At 40.8% G+C, this 13,180-nt stretch overlaps 1 protein-coding gene across 2 annotated transcripts in view; it reads left to right on the top strand.

Annotated features, from left to right (window-relative positions):
* The first annotated feature begins 3,991 nt into the window (after positions 1-3,991).
* rev3l (REV3 like, DNA directed polymerase zeta catalytic subunit) overlaps positions 3,992-13,180 on the top strand; it is a 58,113-nt gene continuing 48,924 nt past the window's right edge. Inside the window, exon 1 of one of the 2 annotated variants that reach the window (XM_061241397.1) lies at positions 3,992-4,822. In XM_061241397.1, the coding sequence (XP_061097381.1) occupies positions 4,684-4,822 (139 nt within the window). In that variant the 5' untranslated portion in view covers positions 3,992-4,683. The remainder of the gene's footprint in view (positions 4,823-13,180) is intronic. The other variant, XM_061241396.1, reaches the window with a different exon arrangement.

The following is a 13,180-nucleotide window of genomic DNA, read 5'->3' as shown; positions in this document are numbered from 1 at the left end:
TGTTGGATTAACTTGGCGCCCCGCTACAACTGCGCGTTGCTGCACCCGCAGATCCATCTGCAGATATGTGACGGAGGCAGAGGAGCGTGCGCATGCGCAGGAGCGCGGAGGGAGGCTGAGCGTGTGCTCTGCGCATTGTCCTCATGTGAACTACATGGAATGGGAGCGGAGCCAGAGAGGTACAAACGCCAGCCTCCCTGCTAACCTGCTCCAAAGGGGAGGGAGGAGACAGGGCCTTCTGCACCTCAGTGCGAAAGGGCTGCTGTGGAACTGACAGCTACTGTCTGCGATCCGGAGCGCGGGTAATGAAGCCTCCTTTCCGCTTCCTGGGCTTGTTTTTGAATTATATTACTGAGGGAAGTGGTCTTAAGAAGCGGCAGAGAGCCCAGGCCCCTGGAGTTACCGAGGGGGCAAGCAGGCCAAACTGCTTATACAAACACACACACAAGGTGGGATCTTCCAAATTGTTATAAAGTAGGCCGATATAAGTGTCCACTTGATGAAATCATTTCAGAATTCTGAGTGCACTGACTGTACTAGAAAGATATTAAACTGGATTTGTATGGTCATATAAACCATTTTGAAAGCACATTAGTCTTGGAAATGTATTGTAATTCGGATGTAAACATTTCATTTAAAATAATGAGAGCTTTTGATCATATAAACCATTTAAAAAGATCTTTAAAAGTTATCGTCGTATGGAAATATTAAAAAAATATTTTCCAACTATTTGTTATTTACAAATGTACAAATACTGAACCTCTAAGTCTTACATTTAACCCGCTTCAATAATCCTTAAAAATATATTTTACTTTATATCTTCCAGAGTTTTTAAAAGTAATTTAATGTGTGAAGGACTAGTAGAATTCTACCAATCCTTCAGCAAGTGTACCATTGATCTAGTTCATCATTGGCCTTGTAATAATGTTACTGAAGATGGTGGTGAGTCATCGATAAAACTAGGCTGCCTGGTGTACAGTGGAATGTTCATTATAAACCCTGCCAGCCTGGATCCTGGTGTAATTATCAGACTTCTATTAAATTTGCAATGGCAAATCAAAATGTAGACACAGTGATTCCTAAATATTCAACCACATTCAATTTCCTGGAACGCCATAGAAGTTAGAGGTAGTCATTAATCATCTGGCACCAAACCCAGTCTGCTCAAGCCCTCCAATCCTGGGAAATACTAGGTTTGATTAAGATCTCCCCCTGTCAGATTCCCAGAAACAGTTGACATTGGTACAATCACCAAGCTATACTGCCCATTACACCAGTAAACACAAGTGGGTACATGTGAAACTCTGCTTTAGCTTATTTGAGTAAACTAACACAGTATAAAACAGTAGCTAAGTAGTTATCTCCTTTAAAGCTAAACTACAGTAGTCTGTTGCTAAATTAAATTAATGTAATGTAATGTTTTCCAATGACTTTAACGTTAATAGACCACCATTAGAAGGTTGAAATAGTTCTGGTCCAGTTTTGTCTCGTATAGAGTCTCACCACCCATGCATTATTCCTGTGACAAATAATACCTCTAGAAACAGAATAGCTTCCATTGTTACACTCACTCACAAAAACATAAATAAAAAAATGTCACCATGTCTCACACAACCATGACCAATCAGACAAAATCTAGGTTTCTTCATTAAGGCAAATAAAGGTAATATAAAAGTAGTACCATTCTACGATTGGCCTGGTGAGAGGTTTTAAACTGCAGAACAAAGCTTTAAAATAGGATGTACAAAATCCATAATTCTTTCTTCAGCTATTCCTTCTATCCAGCATTTGAAGACATCTTGTCAATCAAAAGTGCAATCCAGAAAATGAAGTAAGAAACGGACAAATATTTGCAAATTGCATTTGAATTAAAAACAAAAGCAGTCATTAAATATGTAACTGCAGTAACAATATAAGGCTATAAAAAAAGCTTTCAGGTGAGCTGAGATGATTGCTAAAAGAATTCGTAACAGTTTTAGCGGATTGTAAGAAAACAGTCACTATAATATTTAGTGTTTTAATCCAATATAGGAAGCCTGTCATATTATCAATTTTACTGTTCTCAGCTTGGAATGGCATGCATTTCTGAATGTACCGTAAAAGTCCATTACTGAGTGAATGGGCTGTAGAAAACATACTGAAAACGTTCATGTAAGCATCCTCAAGGTCACCAACCCTGGTCCTGGAGAGCTACTGGGTCTGCTGGTTTTTGCTGTTACTCTGCACTTAATTGATCAATTAGAGCAGATGATTACACAGCTAACTCACCTCACCTGGTTACCTGGTACTCAGCAGGGTGCTGATTTTAAGGTGAAAACAAAAACCAGCAGACCCAGTAGCTCTCCAGGACCAGGGTTGGTGACCTCTGCCTTAGAGCATTGTCCAGACCAGGGCTGCCCAACCCCCTTTCTGGAGATCTACCGTCCTGTAGGTTTTCATTCCAACCCTAATAGAGCACATCATATTCACCAGCTTGTTGAGCTCCTAATTAGTAGAATCAGGTGTGTCACATTAGGGTTGAAGTGAAAACATAGAGGATGGTAGATCTCCAGGAACTGGATTGGGCAGCCCTGGTCCAGACACTTTAAAAGCATGAAATTATGGTCACGTGAATTTACGTTGTGCATCATCTTGCCTCATGGAAAAAGCTTGTGAAATATGAAAACGATTCATTTGCCGTGATAATTCAAGTTCACGAGAGCATTTTAAGCAACCGTAAACTTACAAACTTGAGCTAAGCCTTTTGAAGTAGCTTCCACTTTCCCGCGCTATATCTTGCAAATCAGAAGTTAATTTGTTTTCAGTAGTAGGCAACTAACATGTGATTAGTTCCAACTAGCTTGCAACACTAACAGCAAATTTAACTGACTAGCTAGAGCACTGCTCATCTGATCAGATCTAATTTAATGTTGCTAGCCATAACTACGTAACATCATTAGCTTGCATCGATTAAAGCTAGTATTGGGAGATTCCCACATATGGCTTTCACGTGTTAAATTGGTTAACTAATCAGAAAATATGCCTTATTTCTCTAAAATGCAGGAACAGTTCTGTAACAGAGCTAACCCGTCATTCGTGTAATAGCATCCACAACTAGAAGCCCAGCCCTAGCAACCGGTTAAGGGGTGTGCTTTAATCGGTTTCAATACATTTCTGTTGCCTTCCTTTTCATAACCGGAAGTGTGTGGCCTTGCGTACTGTAGGCTTCACGCCCCGACTATGTCCAATCGCTGCGCTAAGAATACACTAGCAATCCAATCATACACACTGAGAAAATAAATCGCTGAAAAGAATAATAGTTTGTCCCCGTATTTGCCGACGCATGTGTCTCACAAAATGTCAGTCAATGTTGAGAGCCAATCGTTGAGCTGCTGGGGATAATTTCCAGGGAGGGCATCTGGTACTCTGAGATACCGTCCAGTCCCGAACGATAAACCATGAATCATCTATATCACCATCTTTAATTGGTTATTTACGCAAAACTCATTGTTTGATTGGTCTTCAATCAGGGACGAGAGTCAACCTCGAATTGTATATGGGTGATCCAGTTCCGTTTTCAATGGAACTATTTAAGGGTGCATTCATGATTATGGATTAATGATTTTGACGTTTTACACCACCACAGAGGAAGAAGCCACTTATCTAGTAAATGTACAATGAAATTCTTAGTTCTATTTTAGCAGCGAAAAAAGCCAACGATACGGTTTCATAACAGTAGGCTATACAGAATTCAATGTGTGTATGGAAATCATAAAGTCCCGCCTCAGTATACATGTAACCAATGAAAACGCAGATATAGCCGTAAAACAGCCAATTAAAACACGAGATTTAGATAGTTCTTAAATCATGAAACGGGACTGGATGATGACTCTGGTGACCTGTGTGTTGTTGAGAATGCTGCAGTGTGTCAGTAGCTAACCAGTAGAGGAGGAGGATAGGGGAGGGTCTGCCGGAGAGGAATGGTGTTGATTAGGGTTACTGAAGAGTGCTGTGATCATATTACAGAGAAGGGGGAACATGCCCGTAGTGGCACATTGAAAGCACACAACCAAAGGCAGAAGGGCTGCCACATTGGATTTTAAACCCTAATGGTTTTTCTTTCGCGCTAGCTTGCTAGCTGTGCTTTCTTTTGAGTGAAATATTGCTAGAAAGATTCCAAAAGGATAATCAAACAATAAAAAAAATGTTTCCGAGAGGATCTGCGGTAACACCCGGACACAGCGAGAGTGAAAAGAAAGTGATTTCCGATTATCTGAAGACCGAATCCTCGATGTTAAAACTATAGGAGCGCCTGGTGGAAACACGTTATTGTCCCCGTTATCTATAGCTAAGACTGGTTGCAGTTTTGATGCCGAAAAGTCGGGTAACATCGGTCCAGGAGCAACATAGCGGTAGTGGCAAAGGAACCACCATTACGGTATGATTTCAACAGCTGCAGCTCGGATTACTCCTACTTCTTAGCTAGAAATCATGTTTGTCTCAATAGGAGCAACTCCGCGTGCCCCCTCTGTGAAAATATCAAGGATTTGGTTTGCAATTATTAGTTGTACTTAAAAAGCTTGTAATTATACATTGAACCCAACTGGCCAGCACTGTCATCGGGACAAAGAAATCTCGTTTTTTCCTGGATGTTGCCCCAGTTTATACTCTACGTGCTCGTAGTTTTTAATCTCCACTACAATCATGTTTGCAGTCCGCATCGTTACCGCAGACTACTACATGGCAAGTCCGATCAAAGACCTGGACGTTTGTTATTCTGAATTCAGAGAGAGTGATGTGAAGAGGGTGCCAGTGGTTCGGATCTTCGGGGCAACACCGGCAGGTATGTGAGCCAATTTCGTTTTTAATTATAAGGGTCACCCCTACAGTTGCATGTTACCGCCACGCGCTTCACGCCTGTTGTTGTTGAGTGGACAGCCAAGTTATTGCTCTACATTTCAGAAAATATTAGTTTAATATGCCTGTCCACGTGAATCGAGAATGCCTTTGTTTTAGTTCTCAACTTAAGTTAGTTATTTTCTCTAAGTTAGTCAATCTGAAGAGCTACCCAGCTAACGTTATTATGTCTAGCTAGCTAACCGTGTGACTTAAAATATTGTGCAAGTCTATTTTTCTTGACGGCATAACGCTTTAGACTACGAAAAGTTATGCAAAGGTCAGGCGACGTTGCATTGAGCATTTTATATAGCCTAGCTACCTATTTGGCGCATTCTTCCATGCTCGCATTGTTAGTGAGTATTTTCCAGGATTAGAGGCTGAATGTCTCTCCTTCAGTTGAGTTAGCTGTGTTTTCCTCAACGTGTACGGTGGATGGATAGCTATCTAGTTAAGCTAACTGGCTATTCCAGTTACCTTTGTTGCAGCCTGTTTAAGCGTGTCTTGCTACTTATTTGAGATATTAATGACACTAGTGGTGCTGTTTGCGATTAGTTGAATGATGTGCTTAACACTGTAACGCGTTATTTCAATAGCATAAGAAAGGGTATAAGATCACGAAAAAGAATTCGCTAGCTAGCTAGTGAGCGGTTAACTGGATCCGCCATACATAAGAGGGGCGGGGGTAATGCATCGCTAAAATCGATGACACTTTCAGCTGATAGCCTTCGCATGAAGCTGATAACCTTAGTATCAACGTACAGTGAAATATTTTTCAATTGTTTCTTTTGTTCTGTTTAAATACAATCTCTTTAACCTCTTGAACCACTCTTGAGCGCAGGCCTCGTTCTGCTGTACGGTACTACATCATTATTTTTCTGTTACTGTGGAAACCGGTAATTGTTCAGGGACGTCTGCAGATTTCTACCCATATATCTGGCATCTACATAAAAAACAAAAAAAAGGCGGACCCACCCATTTTGGATTTGATCATATTCTTGACATTGTTGCGAGAATGTAGCTCCTCAGCGAACATGGCAAATTTGTTTGTGTCCTTACAGTGAACGTGATAAAATTTGGCCCATACTTGAGGACTTTCCACAACAGTGTTTCCAAGAGCAGCTGTGATTTTGGCAAGCTTAAGATGCTCCTTTCTCGAAGTCAACAAAGTTTTTGACCTAGAATCATGTCCTGTTATGACTGACTTGTGGGATTAGACATTGAACAAGGTATCCTAACATGCTGTAAGGACACTGCAATTCATTAGTACAATGTTCTGATGCACTGGATCACCATGAAGCATACAAGGACTGGTATCTCAGTGCAAGTCTGTTCTTATGACCTGTTATTCAGTGACTATATGTTAAAGCATAGGTCTAGTTGATCCTGATATGCCAATCTGATTTTTACTTGGAATTGAGAATATTTGACACCAGTTTGTGGAACGTTATAACAATGTAAAATAAAAATAAAAAGTACATTAAGTTTACACAACTATTAATTGTATTTCACAATATGAGCAAGTTTGTGGCTAAACCTCACTGCAAATTTAAATGTATGTGGTGGTGCCTGTCATTGAAACAATAAATGTATTGCGTAATATTTTCAATGATGTGTATGTACCAAACTGCTTCTGTTGTATCTGACCATGCCTTTGAATAAGAAAAATAAACAGGCTAAATAAAATAGCCCTTTGCTTTGTCTTCTGTGAGGTAGTTTCTCAACCAAAGGTGGTCAGTGTTGATAAATGTAGTGTACCCATTGCCCATGAGGTGAAGTGGTCCCAGAGGACTTCTACAAAGGTTTCACAAGGTTTTCAGGTTGTAGGTGTAGGAGGAAACCTGGCCAAACATGTACTTAAATGTTTTGCACTTGAATTTTGGCCATCCTGCATAAAACCTTTGAGGTTAATGGTTACAAAATAACCATAACTTATTGTCATGAATGTCATGTCATGTCATTATCATCTTTCCACATAAGTGGAATGAGTGTCATAAGCGTCCTCTTGAATGGGAGGCTGTCCATTAGGAGAGAACATCTTGCTAGGTTTCCATGTATGTTATAATCCCCCACGGTTGCTTTTGCAGTATGGACAGATGTTTCTGGAGGAAGGTTTTGGTTACATGGTAGTCTATATTTTAACGTTTGAGTTACTGGAGCTGATTGTTGCCAAAGAGTTTAGTCGGTGCATTGTTTACGTATTTTAAGTAGGCTATAGAAGGTGCCTGTGTTTCATATAGGAACATAATTGCCCAGCCTATTTTTGGGATTTTTGTCACAGTTACCCAATTTTGATATGACCTCCTGGTCAAGTTGACACCCACATTGCTTGTGACATTTTATGTTTTTGTTTTTCCTGAACAATATGCGTTGCCATCTGGAAAGAATAGATGGTCCAGTGTTTTTGATCATTTTGAAATGTTTTGCAAAAGTTGGCTGAGCTGGCCACTTGGACTACACCCTCCTGGCAAAGAGAACACACTGTATGCTGTAACACTGACATTAAGAATCTTGTCAACATGGCTTCAGTATGCGCTGTACATTCCTGTACCAAAGGAGTAGGCCTGTACCAAATGCATGTTTTCCCCCTCCTCTTCCTGATTATCATTGGGCTCATTCCAATCCCAAAATTTTTTCTCTTTTTCCTCCTCCTCTTGCCCCTCGCTCGACCCATTGGGAGAGGCTAGGAAAAGATGAAAGAAAAAGAAGTAAAGACGGGGAAGTCGAGAATGTGAATTCGCCAAATAGAATGCCCTTATTGTCTTAGTTGTTTTTTGAGTTTGTCGTGATTTTTTTAAACGGCAAAAAAGATTAGTGTCAGCGAATTTTGTATGATGTTTCATATTCTAAGTCCAATTTTCAGCCATCATCATTGAATTTAATTGCTTAGGCCTTTATTGTAATTCACAGTTGCTGCAACATTGTCTGAGGTAACCTAGGAGTAAAAATATTTAACATAAATGCTGGTCTGTTAGTGAGCTTGCTCAAGCAAGAAATGTATTCTTGAAATAGGCCTATTCCTTACCACTCAAACCCTCTGAACCAAATAAACAAATTGATTGGGTTTTAAAGAAATTGGCATGCTATGCTCTCACAGAGATTGAGATTTTCTATGGTCTGATGATAATCTCTCACAGAGATTGCGATTCTCTATGGTCTGATATGGCAGCGATCTACCTCCGGAATATTTGGTTGGTGTTTCTTTTCAGGCAATCAATCAATCAAATTAGTGTCGCTTTTACACAGTATGGCCTTTTAAAGATATAATAAGAATGTATCATTTGTATCCTCAATCTAAGGAAGCCATTTCATAGAAAACAGACTTGGCTGTCAAGCCAGTTCATCTGAATGGTTTAAATTGTAATTTGCACCTTCCCCACTTATCTGCAAAGACTAAAATTAAAGCTGGAGCTTTAGATACCAAATAGCTATTGAGAAATAAATCATCCATTTGTGGTTCTGGCTTTCCAACATTACCAACATGAAAAACACTGTTTAAATAAATGCAAAACCTTTTAATATACTCTTTGCTTGTGGGTGGAAAAGAACCTCAGTGTGCAAGGTTATGTTTTCTATTTCTATAGTCGTGAAATGTCGCCCCCCTGCCTGAGTTCAAAGGCTGTATTGCATCAAGATATGGTTCATAATCATAATCAGGATTAAGAATACATTGATTTTTAAACATGAAGGAATTCCATAAGGAATGATATTATATATTATATATATATATTAAGAACCTAGTGCACATATCAACATTCTCTATGCTTTATTTGTGAAAGTCTCATGAGCGTATGATTATTCCCAAGTATAACTTTTCGTTCTTAAATATCTATTTTTCATAAATGCCAATTACATTCATATTTGGGACATAATTGTGCTAATTTAGTTTTTCTTGCATTCTGTATATTTAGTACTTAATACTTAACATTAAAATCCTCACATAAAGTAGATAAGTTCCAACCTTGCAAACTGGAAGCCATGTCAGAAATTATTTATTATTTATTTATTTTAATACACAAAGACTGTAAGAAGTATCTGGAAAATTGGGAACACAAGCTTGTAAATCCTGTTGTGAATTTTGATGAAGAGACCTTAGGCAATAGGGATAGTTGATAGATATTTGAAATCATTATTAATTTGGAACATGATGAATCACTCCTGTAAGTATAGGTGGGAAAAGCTGGAATAAATATTCATTAAAAAAATCTCAGAGTTTACATTTTTACGGGAACGTGCCCTTATTGAAACCCATTTCTTTGAGTGCTTCTGTTTGTAAGTGACGTAAGCCTTATTTCTCTCACACTGCCCTGTCCTCCCCTGACCTGAGCCAAGCTCAGGCATGCCAGAACACAACCCACCCCCCCCCCCCCCCCTTTCCTCCACCCCCTGGCCATCCGACACCACTTTTCCTGTTTGTGCCTTGTTCTTCATTATCTGCAGGGCTCCACGTGTGGGAGACTGCTGCACTCTGCTCTACTCTGCTAACACTATACCTCCCAATATGCTGTTGTTAAGGAATTCCACACAGTGTCCAGATGTATTTGAGTCTGTCCTTTGTTAACTTGATATATTTGGCTTTGGCTACTCAGACATTGCTGTGGCTGGTAATTAAGAAACCTAAAAATACAGCTGCATGGACGTTCACTCAACATGGAGTTTTTTTACCCTGAAGCTAAGAAATTAATGAGTGACTGAGGAGCCACTGAAGTTTTCCTTAAAAAGAAATGGACCTACTTACGCTCTCCTTTGAAGGAATAATGCTGCCCTTTCTGGTGTTCAGGGCAGGCAGTGCTTGTGATGTGGGATTGGACACAGCCTGTTGTTTTGCTCGTCTTGGTTGAGGCCTGATAGGCCTGCACTTGTGTGCAGGTTTAGTGGAGGGAGGGAGGGAGGGAGGGAGGGAGGGGGGTGGGTGCACTGCACAACCAATTGACAGAAATGAGAGGTCAAGCAGTCGAACACAGGGATTGATAAATCGTGAGGCCCCAACCCCCACAAACTCATCACACCGGGAAACTTTAATGCCATCTGAAGGAATTCCTCCCATATCCATTAACAGGATAATGGAGGGGATTTAGAGACTGGATGGTTCATTAGTGGGAAGGTATTTGTCTCTGTAGAAATGACATTCCCGTCTTTATTTTAATTGTGTTATTTAGCATTTTCAGGCTGTTTATTTATCATCCGAATGTGTTGTATGATGGCATTCGAATCCTTTTTTCCCTGTTGTAAAGCATTCAGGGAATGCTGCATATCACTGTGCCTGGAATATTTTAATTCACAAATACGCTTTATTTGGTCTTCCAGAAGTAGCTTCAACGTTTTAGCACAAGTGTACTGTGTCCAAATCATAGATCCATAAAATACAAAAGGGAATCTTGGTCGGTGCCCTGGATAATCCTCCCAAGCCTGTGATGTTATTGTGCAGAAACTTGGGCCGAGATCTCTCGTGACTGCGGTGGCAATTAGCAGTTTTAAAAGCCTATTTGAAGAGTTAGGAGCAGAGACCTTGTTGACCCCCCTCTCTGCTGGCGTGCCTGGCTTTATTAACCATTAACGCGACCTGTCTGTTCCGTGATGATATTTGTGGCCCTCCACCATACTGCTGCATTATTTTTTTATGATTTGATCAATGATTTTTATGTCCTTTTCAATGTTTGATGAATGTACTGCTCGCAAGCATGTGCCAGTACTTCCGAAATGACTTTAGGCCTGTGTGGTAAGCTTTTGTGTGTCGCTAGAGGAATTTTGGAACTCTTTCACAAAGTTATCTGGTTTCAAGGGGTTTTAGGATTCCGTGATGGGCCACTGCACTCTGAGTTTTGAAAACAAACTTTCCATATCCTCAAGATATCAATCAATTCCAGTCTTTTGCATTGTGTTTTTTTCATGATGTGGGCAGCCTTTGTAGGATCATTGTGAAGAATTTTATTTATATTTTTAACTCTTGAGCATGAAAAACCTTGTTGCATAGAAATTGTCGGAAAATGTGGTTACCTTTTTGAATTGCCTTGAGCAATCTACCGAATACTGAAGGCCTGCCAATGGAGGGCATTATTTAAATAGGAAACATGGACAAATCCCCTCCTTTGTATATTTGAGAGATTTCCCCATCACAATTCAGTAACAATTCCGTTTTTGTTTGGGCTTTTTTTTTCTTTCACAAGCAAAAATTATTTAATTCATTCTGGTCTAAATGATTTGATATGAACATTTCAAAACAGTTTAACAGACCAGCACATTTCCGTTCTTAATATTTGTAATTTCCAGACTTGTATTATTATTATGTTAAAAAGTAAGAATGAGGTCGTTTTCCTCTTAAGATTGACAGGGCAGTACATTGCGAGAATTTGCTAAATTAACTTCTTCAGCTGAGTGCTGTCTACAGTATGGCTAACGATAACCTTCTACCAACAGCACCTATGTGGGGAGTTATTCTACCTGTGTGATTTGGTGTCAGTGACTTCACGACCACACATTTTATTCATGCATTTGAATTAGCTACTGCTGCATTGTTCTGAGCCGGTGCTCGAACTTGGCACTGGCCAATCTTGTTCCTGGAGATATACCATCCTGTAGGCTTTCACTCCAACCCTAACAAAGCACACCTCATTCAACGGCGATCTCACTGATTACTGCTAATTAGTAGAATCCAGTGTGCCAAATTAGGGTTGAAATGAAAACCTACAGGTTGGTAGATCTCCAGGAACAGGGTTGGGCAGCCCTACCCTAACTCCTCAAGTTTTCATCCTGTGTAAGTGGATCCATGCAGTAGTTTATGGACATAGGAATTCTCTCAGTAGAAAGATAGTTTAATTATTTGTTTAAAATGTATTCCCATTCTTCCAAATTTGAATGCACAGTCATAATTTTAGGCCTGCTTCATCCCTTCCACATCATCTTCAATTCCAGGGGAGTGCAGACTAGCATGCTTTTCTTTAAAAATTAGTGCAGTCACTGCAAGCTGTCAACTGTCCCTTGTTGTTATGGTTACTGTGTGACTGCCAGGCAGGGAACAGCGGGGTCACAAGATTGATGTAGTCAGGGATACCCTGCCGACCAATACCCCTCTGCCCTGGACGATGCTGTTCTGGCTGCAGTTTGAACCAGCGCCGTCCAGATTTATGAAACACAAAACATATCAAATCAAAGTGCAATGTGATAGAACCAATCAGGTGTCCAATCAAAAACCTAAGGTGGTTGGATCATTTTCAGTAGGAAGTGCAGGCCTGATTTCCCATTAAGACCGACAGCATATTTTGTTTGGTCAACGACTAATTCTTCCCTTTTGTTAGACAAAAGATATTAGTACAGAGCGAGAGGAATTAAGATTGCCTTTCTCCAAGCCCCTTGGACTTAGCTGAAAAATATAATGCGTTAGTATTTTTATTTTTATTTTGGTGAGCAAAATAGAGAAAAGTAAAGGAACTGGTAAGCCTTGAACCTAGGTCTCCCGCAGCAGAGACTATGACACTAACCTCCACACCAAATCTGCTGGCTGGCTGCCATTTCAGCATACGAGGCTGTTGAATGCTGACTCCACCTCCTCCTTTTTTTGATTGGGCGCCCGATGGAACCAATCCCATCTAATGCTGCCCTCATGCAACACATTCCAATGAATGTGCTTCCTCCATGGTGCCCGGAGCTTTCCTGCCTGCTCTTGCCGTGAGGTACCCCTGCTGCAGTGGCGGGTCTGCAGATTGATGGTGTGAGCTGTTCGACAATAGAGATTTTAAGGCGGCTGCAGCAGAGAGCTCTGAAGGCAAACGAGAGCGTCAGAGCTCCAGTCGCCCACTGTCCCGTGCTCCAGGCTCTGCCGGCCTGTCTCGGGCTCCGGCTCGGACCGTGGCCAGGGGATCCCTCCGGCCGCAGGAAGCAGGCAGTGCGCAAGGCCCGGCCTCACCGTGAGTCATCCGGGAAGGACGCGTAATGAGCACGTGCGGGCCTGCGTTGTTATTATTATTACCGTCTTAATTCACGGCCCACGTCCTTAATTCGGCTGGAATTAGAGGGTTGCAAACCGTGTTACGGAGCCGTGACCACAATAATAATGTTTGCCTTTTTTAGCATTACGAAAAATGGAAATGTGATTGGACTACATGCACTGGATCTCAAATTACATCTTGCTTCTTTGTTTTCATACCCGGCAATCCTGATATTTGTGCCATTAGGCCTCGTTGGTGTGATTTGCCACAGTGTGCTTCGCAGAGACCTTGCCATGCTAGGGGAAGGGTCTTTCTGCCCGCTTTTTGTAATGTAAACTAGTGCGAATATGACCGCTTACAGGACCAGTCCCAAGTGTGCA

This window comes from Conger conger, chromosome 5 (assembly GCF_963514075.1).
Source record: "Conger conger chromosome 5, fConCon1.1, whole genome shotgun sequence".
Classification (NCBI taxonomy): Eukaryota; Metazoa; Chordata; class Actinopteri; order Anguilliformes; family Congridae; genus Conger; species Conger conger.
The sequence above is the reverse complement of the archived record's forward strand: the minus strand, read 5'-3'. Positions and strand labels throughout refer to the sequence as shown.